The sequence below is a fragment of the Thunnus albacares genome, chromosome 8, assembly GCF_914725855.1.
Source record: "Thunnus albacares chromosome 8, fThuAlb1.1, whole genome shotgun sequence".
Lineage (NCBI taxonomy): Eukaryota > Metazoa > Chordata > Actinopteri > Scombriformes > Scombridae > Thunnus > Thunnus albacares.
Genome location: NC_058113.1, coordinates 29793997 through 29808570, shown reverse-complemented (window position 1 = coordinate 29808570; position 14574 = coordinate 29793997). Strand labels below are relative to the sequence as shown.

At 41.8% G+C, this 14574-nt stretch overlaps 1 protein-coding gene across 5 annotated transcripts in view; it reads left to right on the top strand.

The window, feature by feature from the left end:
* sema6e (sema domain, transmembrane domain (TM), and cytoplasmic domain, (semaphorin) 6E) overlaps positions 1-14574 on the top strand; it is a 166112-nt gene that overhangs the window by 81807 nt on the left and 69731 nt on the right. For all 5 annotated transcript variants that reach the window (XM_044358190.1, XM_044358193.1, XM_044358192.1 and 2 more), the window contains one exon: positions 13808-14008. In XM_044358190.1, the coding sequence (XP_044214125.1) occupies positions 13867-14008 (142 nt within the window). In that variant the 5' untranslated portion in view covers positions 13808-13866. The remainder of the gene's footprint in view (positions 1-13807; positions 14009-14574) is intronic.

The following is a 14574-nucleotide window of genomic DNA, read 5'->3' as shown; positions in this document are numbered from 1 at the left end:
AGGCTCAACAGCATGCTCACGCCAGTATGTAGCCCCATTATAGATGGCCCCCGTTTGTCCCCTCGCTTTCCTATTATTATAGCCGCTCGGTCAAACCTATTGGAAAGATGAAGGCCGAGTAGAGGAGGAGGAGGCGCAGAAGAATAGAATCAGAGTCGGCGGTAAGTCTGCTGGCAAAAAGAGAGCTTTTGTTTTTCTTCTTCTGTCTTATTTCTTCCTGTCCATCTTTTTTTTTTTCCCAGCCCTCCCAGCGTGAATCGGTTCTATTCACAACTTCTTTTATTCTCTTTGTGTCTGCGTCACTCATCTCTTTAAAAAAAAAAAAACCTAAAATGCAGATGAGTGGAACGCTTCGGCTCAGGAACGATGACTGCAGTCGTCAGAAAAAATACTACATGCGCCGCTTTGATCTTCCTCTATGAAGTTTTGTTTTTTTTATTTGCGGGGTGACACGGAGCTTTGCACAAGGACTCGTGCATTTTAAGAAACTTAAAAAGAAGAATCTGACAAGGAAACATGGATTTTCAAATGATTAGACAGCGTATTGCTTATATTTAACGGTTCAGAGGGAAACATTGATCTATTAAGGCGAGCTTCTTATGTGATATCTACTTTTTTATAATCCTAAATCACAATCTCAAGCTTTTAATAAAGACGAGTTCAGCAGTTGCTCAAGTCAAGGTAGAAGTAACCCAAATACTCCAACGCAATGATCTTCATATCGTAAGAAAGGGAAGGACGATTTGAGCCCTAATTAGATGGACTTCTAAGCAGGCCCTGCCGCCTCTAATGACTGTTGGGGATTTAGACAGACGTAAGAGATTATCCTTCTTAAGTGCTGGAAAGGCAACATTATCTAAACCGAGATCCGGGCTGTGCTTTAACACACAACTCGGACACATTAGATGGAAAGAAGCAAGAACACAAGCAGCCAACATTGACTTAGCAACACTTCAGTGCTGCCGAGAGGGTAAAAGGTGCAACGTTCGCAGAATAACAATGGACAACAATGACTACTGCACCCTGACGCCGCCGAGGAAATTAAATTGGATTATATCTGTCAGATATCATTTAGGTCTCTTCCGGATGGTTCATCTAACAGTCGTTTGCTTTGTCAACTCGGGAGTCGTGTTGCTTTAGATTTAACTGCCTCTATAGAAAATAATTCACAACTGTCTCTTTACCTTGACGCTTCATTCACAGCCGAACCAGAACTCTCCCAGCGTAAGTACAAGCATAAATGTCTATGGGCTTGTTGTATCGAGATAGTTTGAACAACCTGAGAAGTTGTGAAGCGTAAGCAATGCCAGGTTAAAATCCAACGCTGTAGCAAAGACTCAAAGACGACACTTTCATGTAAACACATATATTTTCCGTTAAATCATTCAGTTTAATATTTAGGTTGCAGTCACCACACACTGCTCAGCTCTCCAGAAAACATTGGCTAATCCTATCAAAAAGAACCCATCTGCTCGCCTCCGCCGGTCGTCTCTCGCTAAGTAACTTGAAAAGAAACACACACAGGTAGTGTCAGCGCTTCACATGAAATACTTTAACTTTGTGTGTTTATATGTATTTACACAAGTGAGACTACCCAAAGTGCAGAGGGACATTAGTCAGATATTATCTGGATAAACAGTATGTACTACACCCTGAATAAGTTTCACCGTGGGATTAATACTAACTGCAGAGCAACGGATCATTTCATGAAAGAAAACAGAGTTCGATCCAACAGATGATTCTGCTTCGTTGCATTCTGACGTCCTGTCTGAACAACTGGAGGATGCTCTGTAATGCTCAGTTTGTTGTTAGGAAAGTTGTCCATAGCAACAGATATTTGAGAATTTGAAAACATCTGCTAACAATAGTGGGAAATCTTTATTATTTATGTTAACATATATCCAATGAATTGTGACTAACACATATGTTTAGCTGGATATTTTATAGTCTGGGAAAAAAACCCTTAAAACTCATGACTCACTAGTAGACAGACTATCATGCCGCCATTTTTCTTCTCTGCTTTTAACATATTTTTGACATTTCTGCCAGCTGACAAATACGGATACTGATGTATCGACCAGCCCTACAATTTGGCAGTTTCCTGATAGCTAAATACAGGCTTTCCTAACACAAGGGTTAGTTTAAGAGCAGTGTGTTTCATGGATCATCATATATTTGTCTCATTTGACTACTTTGGCTCATCATGAAAGTAATTCAGCACTGTTGACGCTTGTGACGCTCCGTGCTGTCGAAGCAGGACGTGCCAGTCTGAAACTGAGTGGTGGAATTGATTGTCTGACTGATTCCAGACCAGTGAGCTGTGAGACGCCGTCACCCCCCCCACCACCACCACCACCTCCCCATCCTCTACCTCATTTAGATTTACTGTCTTCCCTACTGTCACCCTTCATGTCCCGTCCCTCCCGTTTCATGGGCCCCGCTCCTACCGCCTCCCTCGCCACGTCTCATGACACGGCGTCGCCTTTGAATGAGGTAAGAAGAGCCACACCGCTCTCCTCGTCGTGCTACGATCGCCTGTGGCCATTGACTTTTCTTGGGAGAGACAGAGTTGTTAGAGCCATAAAATGAGATAAACTGAGCTTGAAAGCTCCCAGGTCTTTCAGTATGTGTTTAGATGATATCATCAGTGTGAGACAGCGGTAATAAAAGTGAGGTCAGCTGCCACTGTGGGCTACTACCCTGAAAGGTAGCTGTGTCCTGATAAGACCGCTGTCTCTTTTCATCTCTCCTCTTAGAGCTTCTGGTGTGTGTGATGAAGCTGACGCGTGGATGTTGGGTTTGAGTGGAAAAGGCGTCTAATAATTGGATGCATGCTCGGCGTGCAGAGACTGTTTGTCCCAAAGACAATGATGAAGTGTTTAATCTTACCAGGAACAGCGAACCACACAGGCATGATGATGCCATTATCTTTGCGAGGCTCTCTCCTTGCGAAGCTTCACTCTTACCCTTGATTTATATTTCCCTTCATGAGCATCGACCACTCAGATTGCAAAAATCATTCATTTATAAAAGCAGGGCTCACTGCTTTTGTTCTTGTTCAACTGAAATTCACCGAATGTACTTTTTGTCACACGTTCCCTTGGTAGCTTTTCTTCCCCTCCCTCCCTCTCTTTTTTTTTATAATCTCATTGTGGTAATGTGACAGGGATGGATCTTCTGGGTGACGGCTGTGTGATTGCCTCTGCTAACAAGGGATAAAGGCAGTGGAAGAATCTTCACAGCTATTTATCTCCCTTTGATCAATTCTCAACTACTCTTGCCTTTGTGTGTTTATCTTTTTAGTAGAAAGCTCTGGTTTGGCACTCTCGAAACTGGGACCTCTTCTTTTGTCGAGACTAACAGAATTAAGTAGGAGGCCTCCTCATTGCATCATAGCGAAATGAAAGATTTTCACACAGCGTGAAGGCAGCAGCGATCAGTACAGGGGGGGAAAACCAGGTATCTCATCCCTTCAGCGTTCATAAAGTTCCCTCGTTTTGAATGCGCCAAACTTTACAGATATGTCACTCATGATTCGCTTTTCCGTCGAGAGGGAATAAAAGTTCCGGTAGATTGATAATTCATGCAGGACATCTTTCAAAATAGGAAGCGCAGAGTTTTGAAATGCAAACGGTGCAGCAAGCTAATTGGTACCACAGGGGAGATAGAGATCAAAGAGCCTCTGTGTTAATAGAGAAGTCTCACTTCTTTCTTTTTTTTTGTGTGTGTGTGCCGCTGAGTGAATGGACACAAAGCCACCATGAAGTCCTCAAAGTGGCGGTCCTCAGCCGAAGCATCCGAGGTAACCGCAAAGAGAAAGTTACATGTGTTTCCACTCATTGTATCACCTGTGCAGGGTTTGTATTAATTGGCTCGGATTGAGTCAAATGTAAATGGAAGCTATGAAGAGGTGCTCGGCGAGGTCTTTTCTAGTTTTTTTTTTTACATCTTTTGTCAGAGAGCTTTCGCTTTGACCCTTTTAAAGCTTTCTGTGCACTTACAGCACTTACACGGCCGATACTGGATTTTTTTGAGGCCAACGCTGATTTCGATATTTACATTTACATTTTTCATTTAGCAGACGCTTTTATCCAAAGCGACGTACATATGAGACTGATACAACACAAGCAAGGATCTAGTCAGGAGACAACTACACGAGTACGTGCCATAAAGCTTAAGTTTGGGCCCGATAGGACGTAGATGCTGATATTTGGGAGTTTCTGATGACGATCTATCAGCCAATAGTCATTTCTAAAAACATAAGCACAAAACATAAACAACAATCTTGATACAGATCCCTTAGGTTTTTTGTTTGTTTCTTTTTTTTCTTTTAATTAAGACCAAGACACATACCAGGCAGGATATTTTACTGAAAAATCAACTTGTTAGTGCCCTCTGGTGGACAAACGATGTAATGACGACACTGTTACACCAAACACAGTTGGCATTTCTATACTGCAAATTCGTGTTATCCACTAGCCGACATACACCAACATGATACATCTTCAATAAGCTATTAACAGCTGATATATCGGCCTGGCTGATTCAATACTGTTTGTACTGTATATCTGATCAGCCACAGTGTATTACAAGATCAAGCTCCCTTCCCTTTTGGGAGTCTTCACTGCTCTGCTTTCTTATTTGATATGTCGCCTGTTCCTGTTGTATGATGATATTATCTGTGTAAAAGCCCTCCTACACTCCATACTGTTACTTTATTTTGGCAGTCAAGCTGAGGCGCAGGTAACAGCGTCAAAAGCACGATAAGCTTCCCACTCGCACTTCAAGGTTAGTTATAAGGTCAGTTGGCTTTTAGACAACTATACATCACATCTAATAGTTGTTGTCATTGTGGCCAGTCTGGCACAGCTCTGCTGATGTGTGAGGAGCTGTTTTTTTTTTTTGTTTTTTTTGCCCAGGATTTATTTTGAGTGGTTTCTGGCTTTTGTATTGACAGCACAATGAGGGCTTGCCAAGCAACGCATCTAGAAAACCTTTTTCCACATTGCCTGATCAGAGTATTAATTAGGTATATCGGTAAGTAGCACATACACGTATAGGCACTCATACAAAACCAAATCTGATCAAAAGGAAGGAAACCACTTGGCTCTGTGCTCCTTCCTTCCCTTGGGTTTGTATCTACACCCGGGGGGGATGCAGGAGACTAACAAACATCTCCAAAGCCTTTAACCACCTGCTTTGCTTTGACTCAGAGCCTAAACCGACAGCGGTCTCTTAGCTTTGGTTCGGTTTTAATATCCATCTCCTGGCAACAAGAAAGATCCACTTTTCCTCTCACCTATCTTTCCACACTCAGTATATTAAAACACTTTATTTTTAGGGGTTTTTTTTTTTGGACTCTTGAATATCTGCTACATCCTGCTTGCTTGTTCCTCTCTTTCTGCCCTTGTAGGGGTCAGCAGTTCTGCAGGAATCATGACAGGCCCAGGCAGCACAATAGTGTGTAAAGTGTGCCGTGACAGGAGATTATATCTGCTCTTTGCTGTTTTATATCAGCCACTTCCTCCATTGTTTTACTGTCAGCGTGCAGCATCAGAGTGCTGTATGTCTATGTCGTGCATACAGATTATCACTATACAGGGGGTTTTATTTTCGGAAACTGTGTCTTGGAAATACCTTTTTCACTATATATTATTCATCGCTTTGTAAATATCATCCTCGCTGACGTATTTAATTCCACAGAAAATTTGGCTGCTGTGTCTCATTTTTCTCGGGGATTAGAGCTGCATGACATGTGATTATGTGATGTTGATTTTTTTTAAATTTCATATAGTTTTATCAAGTAGATGCCAAGTAATGAAATAACACACTTGCCCTTCGCTTAGTCATTCCTGTTACAGTTAAAGTTAGGACACTCACATTTTCTCTCCCACCCACCCTCCTAAACGTAACCGAGGGACTGCGCTCGAGTCGATAAGTTGGCTGACTCCGACTGTCGGGTCAGATTTGGAATCCCTGAAATAGAGAGGTAAAAATGGAAACACACAAAAATACAGAAAACAACAACAACACTCAGCCTGCTTTCCCCTCTTGCTCTGCATTTCGCAGCAGTAGCCTCTGGGGGTATCCAATTATGACGCCCTTGAGAGAATGACAGTGCTTGGATTTCTGTCAATACAGGGTTCAGGTAGTGTTTCTCAATAACATTGTGAATTATTGATGACAGAGAGATTGAGAGGAGAAGGGGGGGGTGGGGGGGGGGGGGGTAGTTAACATTCATTTTTATGTATGAAGAAGAGAAGGAGAGATGAGGCAGATGGGTTCGCAGAAATGCCGGCCAGCATATTTTAAACTGATCTGTTTGATTAGGTGACCTGAGGTGCGACTCGTTTGAAAATGTCATAAGGACCCCAGAAGATTGAAGGTGGATCCTGACTGACAGGGGAGCACAGAATAGTCAGGGAATTATAGGCCTCTCTGAAGATGAATCTAAATAATTAACAGCAGGCAGACGGATGAAGAGTGTTCCACTGGTGCAAGCCTGATCCTTCTTCCACTGATAGCCCTCTGGGCTTTTTTTTTTTTTTTCACCCATTGCAAATAGACATGAAGACGATGGATGATGCCTGCAGCGGTTTTTCAGATCGATCAGAGAGCTGTCTCACTGTCTGAGTCCTGCATAGATCCCTCTGAAGTCTGGCCAACTCGCCCTCTGTAGAAAGAAGTCCTGAGAGTAGGCCCGACTGGAGGCAGTGGTGCTTTATTTTTCCGAGAGTGCTACCCACAAATCAGTGGGTGTTAGCCAACGATTTCCACTGAATTCTAGGTGTACACTGAGACACCGATATCTGTATCCTCGCTCTCACAACTGATAGCGTGTGTCATATCAGTTCAGGGCTGAATTTCTAATTTCCACAACTTTTGTGTGCTCTCGCTGTCAGTTTGGTTTTACTTTGACATCAATCCTCTAAAGATCGTTCACGGAAGCTCAAGTATAAACCCGAGCTCTAATCTGTGGGGATTCTTTGATGAGGACAGAGTAGAGTAGTCTGACACGGGGTGACAATCGATGGCCTCCGCGACAGGACAACCCGTCACTTGTCTTAACTCTGTGGGCGCTGAGGTTAAGGCGGCGTTCCTCTGGGAGCAAGCTGAGTGGCATTGATGGCAAGGAGGTCCCAACCTCCTCTGACAGACAGATCTCATCTTGGATGCCATCTTGCCCTCTCCCTGCCATGCCACAATGCAGACACTATGAGGATGAGACTACATTTTGCCGACATACTAATTCAAGAGCTAAAAGACTGTGGGGACCATTGATTTTCTATTCTTGGTAAAAGGCAAGAAGCCAGCCATCACTCCACTTTGACTAGAGATGCTAATGGACTTTTTAAAATGTTGCTGCAGGATCCCCCTGAGCCATTCTGTTTTTTTTTTTTTTTGCAACTGCAGGGCCTTTTGAAGTATACCGAAATCCCCCGAGCTCCTTCATCTGACATGTTTGTATTCAACAGCCCAGTTTCGATGTCTCAGCTGTGTCAAGTGTTAATACACAGCGTCTGCCCGGTCAGGCGACAGGTAACGCTAGAAGTCTAAACTCTACGTCTGATTTAAGGATGAAAGGAAGGCGCCAAATAATGTTAGAAAGCTACTCACACTGTTTATGCATGTGGGTTTACAGGTGTACTGTACTCATATCATCAAACCATTTCCATACAAACAAGCAATGATTTTTTTTTTTAAACCATATCTTTAGTATAGAAAAGAAACACTGTCATAGAAAAGGTCTGACACAATGTTTTGAAAGAACATTTAATGAGCATTTTTATTAGAAGCTCATCAAGGTAGAAATGTAAAATTAACTTCTTGATCTAAATGTTGAACCCTTATCATTTCAGCATACTCTGGATTAAAAAAAAAAAAAACCCCAAAAGCGCCACAGGCAGCTCTAAAGTCTACAGATCTTGATAAACTGTAGTGATCTTTTTAAAGGCATTCTTAATTGGAGCTTGGTTGTAACTACACTAGAATGAACTCATTTGCGCCACTTGTAACACCCGTCTGAAAACTAGCCCACAGCATCCACCTCTGTGTCCTGTGGGGGTTGTTCTCTCAATTATTGCCCAATGCTCCTTGATCCCAATTCCAATTTGCCGCGGCGACGTCTACGTGGTTAGCCATTGGAAATCTAATTAGCAAAGTTTCTCCTGTCTGAGAGGGTTGAGTGCAGAGTTGAAATAACTGCCGGGTAAAAAAGGGGGGGAAGAATTTCAGCAAAGAGACAAAAGTGTCTTAAGCTGATTTTTTTTTTTTTTTTTTTTTGTGGAAACAATATTGATGTAACTAGTATATTTACCTCCCTCAAGAAATGTTATTTCTTACATCATCTTCTATGTGAGAATGTCAACTATGAGTGTTTGTGCAGTGAACTCTGGGAAGAGAAACGAGCTCTGTGCAGACGGCGATGTGCTGTGTGATTCGTGTCATGGGACTGCAATGAGATCGGTGGTCTGATGAACCTTCCAAAAGGAGTTCGGGGGAGGGGGGTGGGGTGGGGGGGGACAATATGTTGGCTCAGGCCTTAACAACGAAACGTTTGTCTCACCACGCACTATTCATATCATGTGTTGTTTTGCCTCCTGTCACATTAAAATTCCCATGAGGTTGTTTTGACAAAAACAAACAAATCATCAGACAGGTTTTTATACTGGCCTGGCAAAGCAAAGAAAAGCTTGACAACTTGACACCCTGTTATTTCCTAATGCTAATGGAAAATTAATTTTTAGTCGTCAGAATTCTCACATTATTTCATTTTTGCGATATGTGGCGTTATACACGGCCACTTTAAAGGTACGAGCTTCTGTAAAGATATCTTTACAACACACTTAGGAAGAGTATGTGTCATTGAAGCAAGTCGTTTGAAGTATGAAGCGGATCATTAGTTGACGTTAATGTCAACTAATGTATTTATAAGCTCCATAACCACCACCATAGTACTTCATATGTTGATTATTAGGAATTCTATAACATTATTACCTTCTTGGTTTATTCTACAACCCATGTTTGTCTCATTCAATGATCTCTGTTGCTTTAATACAGTCATAGAAAACTTCACCATTGTGTCCTCAACCTACCTTATTATCTGGTCGTCATCATTATAGTGTAATGATGCCGTCCAACATAGGAATCTGTTTTTGCAATGGTCTGCAGAGAGCAAGGGCTAATGTAGCTAATTGTGTCTGAAATGATGGAGGGAGACCGAGGGGAGATACACTCACTCATTATGCAGGCCAGTGTGTACCACAAACATGTCAAGAGTCGAGTATGGCGGGGCTTAAAAATGTCCACAGCCAAGAGGCTCTGAGATATCCAAGTGCACAGAGGTGGGAGGTATGAGAAGTGTGCTCTATTCTGTGACTATCAAAAAAAAAAAACGAGTGGATTAGCCTCACTGCCACTGAAGCACTGGTGGAGGTCTGGGAATATTAGAGGGTGATTTCTGCATTAGGCTTTTGCTCTTGCGGTTTAGTCGTGTTGCAGCAGGTGTTGGCAGAAAATAGACGTCCCTAGAGTGGACAGGTGCATACAGTGCAATGCAGTTGATTGAGGATAAAATTTAGATTTTAAGTGTGACTTTATGAGGCCATTATCCCCGGCCAAACGGGGACTGTGAAACCTAAAAATTTACTTGCGAGAGTTTATGTATGAATTTAAATGACTCCGCTGCCTCCATCCGTGCCAACCAATAAAGGCCGAGATACTCTTATTCTTATTTAAGTTTCATTTCTGCATTAACCCAGTAAAAAGGCCTCGGGACTCCAAAATCCTATGAGGATACGTCTTCACAGATGTGGCGCTATTACTTAATCCAAATGAATGTCAGATAATCAATGGAGCGCTCCAGTGTCCCAGAAACCCCTATCACCCAAAGAGGGCCAACTGCCAATGTCTCCCAGATGGCTTAACGAGTCCAGTTCATTAAAAACAAAATGATCTCTAAGCCCTCCCGTCCAAACCCCTTAGAACACAGAGAGCAAACATGGGACGGGATAAGCGGTCGACACCTGTCAGCTCATCAGCCGTCCGATCTCTCGTCAGACGTCAGAGAAAATCATTAACCGATTAGACTGTTTGTGTGAGGTTAAATTAAGAAAGAATTCAACAGGGGAGTTCGCATTGTTGACACATTAACATGGGAGGTAAATATGGCAGCTCAGCGACAGCATCTGTGTTTCTGCTGCATCCATTTGTACCGAGAAGGTCAAATAGGTCACGTAGCCATTTTACTCCAGTTGTACTCCCAGGACGACGCCAGAGCTGGAACAGAACCAAATTAGTCTTACCTTTTTTAATGTGTGTTGTTAAGGTTTTGTCAAATAATCTGTTTATTGCATATTTGAGCCTAATTAAAATGTCAAGACTGTGTTTAATAAGTGTTTATCAGCAGGTCTAAAATGAGAACAGAACTGATGTTGCACCTGGGACACCACTTGGCCTGACATACTTACTTCATGTCCCCTATTAGTAATACCTACATAAATGACAGCACAGCTTAAACATAGGCAAAGGCAGACATTTCATATGTAGCACACTAAACAAATGACATATTAAACAGAATATATGCATGCAGTGTATTTCAGATGTAAGATTAACATATTTTTTTGTTGGTCAGCCATCTCCATGACTCAAGTCAGCCTTTTTTGGAGTCTCATTCAGTACTCTTAACCCTCAAACAGTTTATGAATAGAGATTCATTTCTGTAAACTGTATTTTTTTTGTAACCATGTAAATATTTGGGCCCTTTTAGAAGTAGGTGGACAACAAGGAAGGATCTGATCCTGATAGAGTATTTCTCCTCACCGTTAAAGGAATTGACCGGAGGCCTTTACTCACAGACCTTTACTCCTATTTAGCCAACTTCCCCTTTTACCCATCTGGAAAGTTGCTAAAGGCCATGACAGTTCAGACTAACCAGTACTAGTGCAACAGGCAACCAGGGGAGGTAGTTTTTTTTACAGCATTGCCTCAGTGATGGTGTGTACTTTCTGTCCGTATGTGTTTAGTGTGCTGCCTACTTGACACAGTTCTCTTAAGTGTTGTAATCTATGAAAATCAATTCTTTAATCCTGAATTTGATACGGCCTAGAGGCAAAACCCCGTCCTCTCCTCTCGTCATCGCGCAGTTCCTCGTGGCTGAAGTGCTTTTACTTTCACCATTAAATGTGGTAAAGCTTTCAAAAACGTCTCAGCAGCAGCAGCAGCTCTGGATAATGATAAAGTCATCAAGTGACTGCCTGGCTTTTAGTGGAAGTGTTAGCTTGAGTTTCTGTGCATATGACTGATCTTTCATACACTCTTGTACTATGGTTGTCTTGTTTTGCATGCATCATTATCACACTCTGCTGGCTGCCTTCCTTTGGCTAAGTACCCCGTAGGTTGTCAATAAATGATGCTTTCCTTCCTCTCAAGGATATAACGTTCCCTCCACGGCTGCTTATGTTTATGTGCGACTGTCTGTGCATATTCATCACCAAAAAAAAAAAGCCAAAAGTTACGTGAATTGTTTGGTAATTGAGACTCTTCGCATTGTGTTTAACAACTGTTTTGTGGGTAATATAAGACTTTAAATGACCCAGATTCATTCAAACCTTCTTGGTTGCCTTGAATGTTTTTGACATTTTAGGGATTTTTCTTATGGATTTGTCTCTGGGAGCAATATCACTATAGCATCATTTGTTCATTCAAATGGCTGTCCTTCTCGGCAAGGCAAAAAAAAAAAAAAAACTGCCAAATCATGGCATATGAGGCTAATCCATCAGGTATATTGTCCTTGTATATTGCCTAAGGCTGGCCACACAAGCTGTTGTAATTCACAAAGTAAACACAAGCAGACACCCGCCCACTCCCCTCGATTTATGGCATTATGATCATCGCTTGGCCTCATTGCTAAATGCAGCTCTCTCCCCTGCATTTAAATGAAGCAGACTATTATCAATATTGATGACAGTTCATGTCTCTGTTGACTTAATTTTCTGCTCCCACTTAAAACCATGTGGCACAAGTCTCCATTGCCAAAACGGTGCATTGCATAAACTCGGGAAGGGCTTGTAAGAACCCCTGCGGAGGACACATTGTCCTTAATAAGCTGGCGTTCAGCACAGGTCATCGCAGTTTGAAGTTTGTTTAGACAATCCCTCTGCCATCCATCTGTCGCTGTCTCTTCTCTCAGATATCAGACAGATGTGAAAATTAACATTTCTGCAGGCTGCTGCACAACGACCGGAGCTGTTATTTCTTCCCACACTCCACTCCTCCAACTTTTTATCATAACTTTCTGGTTTCTTTTGTCAAACAGTTTATTGTAAGTAGTAACCGGTGACTTCATGTAGGTGAGCTTGCGACATCCTTGTGTTATAAAGCTGTCATTGTTTTATTTGCTTGTTTTGTTCTGTTTTTTCTGTGCTTGTCAAATACAGTCTGGGCTCTTGTAACATCTTTTATTTTTTTTGACTTTCCTGTTGACAAAAGTATGTTTTTATTGGCACTGGCCTTTGTGTTTTACCTACTGAGTAGCTCCTGTAATTATTCTTCTTCTCTCTTGTTGAGGAACAACAAAATGAATGAATCACTTCCTGTTTACCAGCCAACCTTTTTCTGAAAGTATACGGCGTGTACATCTATGTATTTGGCAGCGGGTGTCTAGAACAACAAATGCAGCAAATATAATTGGTATAATAAAGTGTGAAAGTGTGTGTTTTCATATTATTAATATATATATATATATACCTTACTTTCATGCTTACCATGAGGGAGAGTAATTGTTTTTCATCCTGTTTTGTTGGTTTGTTTGATAGTTGGCGCTCATTTCATTTTCAATAATTGAAAGTCTGGCTGTGGTGCAACAAATAAGTTTGTTTTGTTTTGTTTTGTTTTTTTTAATCAGTGAACTACCGCACTTGCTTGAATGAAAAGGATCTGCATATCAGGAATCTTTGCTGTATTTTGATGCATATTCAGATGCAGATAAAGAAATATAAACTTTTTTCTAATAATAGCAGCCTTGGTGGAAGTATATTGCCTTTTATTTTACTTTTTTTTCCATTTGTGTACTTTTCTTCTTCATTCCCTGTTTATCACACAGCTAACACAAATGGACAGAATACCACATTCCTCTGGATAATTTGAAGTTTCCAGTTCACTTGACTTGCGTGTCTTTGAGCTTATGGAGGGAAACTCCAACTAGAAAGCCCTCAGCTAACCAGTGAATTTAAACCTAGTGTGCCTTCTTGCTGTGTGGTGAAAGTGCTAACCAGCCACTTTTTCACCTTTTTTGATTATTTTTGTCAAATTCTTTCGGATGAACTTGGAAGTTTGAAAGAAAAGATGCTGGTTAAAGGTAATGCCCGGTGTCGGTACAGGTGGAGAGTGGCGTCGTCCTTGGTGTAGGCGAAGGTTAATTATGCTAAGTCACTTGTGAAAGGCGGCTGGCAGTAAATGAGCCCCCCCCCCCCCCTCCTCCCCTCCTTGTTTCCTCCTTGTGTGTGTCTTGTTCTCTCTCTCTGGCTCCATCTACCTTGTTTTTATACGTCTGTCTGCAAGTGTGCAGAGAGACACATGTTTAATGCTCACTCCATCACATTGCTGCATTGACATAAGGTATTGCATGCTAATAAGAACTTAGCTGCTTGATGTATCTACTGAATATTGTTATTTATAGGCATCGGAGTACTGTGATGTACTCAAACTTTTCAGTAGTACTTCTAGCATCGTCTGCTCACAGTAGTATTGTTAAAACTTGAGACTGATACGCTAACCCTCCTAATCCTGAAAACTCGTCTCATTTCAGGTGGGAGGTGAATCCGCCGTGGGCCATGCGTATCTGGTGAGGTCTCATCTTCTGCCAAAATGAGGCTGACGCCCGGCTCGCCTCGACCCGTCCTGCCAGCCTTCCTGGCTCTCACCTTAACCGCCTTCTTACCTCAGCTGTCCTCAGGAGCCACGCCGTTCCCCCAAGACTTGGAACCGATCAGCGTCGTGGGCAGAGAATGTAAGTCTCAAAATCTGTTGCGTTGCCATGGTGATCTTTTGTTGCAAGAGTAGATGTAACAAAAAAAAAAAAAAGAAAGTAAAGCGAGGGGTCACTAAGGTATTATATCTCATTGCAAGGGAACGCAGCTTAGTGAGGTGGGTGTGTTTAAGGGCATGTTCACAGCAAGCAAATTTGTAGAGGTTTTATTGTGCTGCTGGAATATTTATTCCTTTAGTTCTGTTTGTTGACTTGGTGTGAAAAAAAAAAAAAAAAAAAAAAGCTGTTTCAACTCAGGAAGGAATTGCACAAACATGCCTGAAAACACACGGCTGATTCAGACCCGAGGGTGTGGATTGTTAGAAAAATGAGAGTATAATACGGAACCATGTAATCCTTTTGCTATAACCTTTTCAACATATCTTTCACTTTCATCTACAGTGATCATTGTGAACTTAAACTCACTAAAGCCAAAGTATACAGGAAATCTTTTCACATTAGTTCAGACCAAAGAAAACAAACAGCACATGTGACTCAATATAATCCATTTTGGTTCAGTTCAAACCAACTCTGGTGCCCTTTTCTTT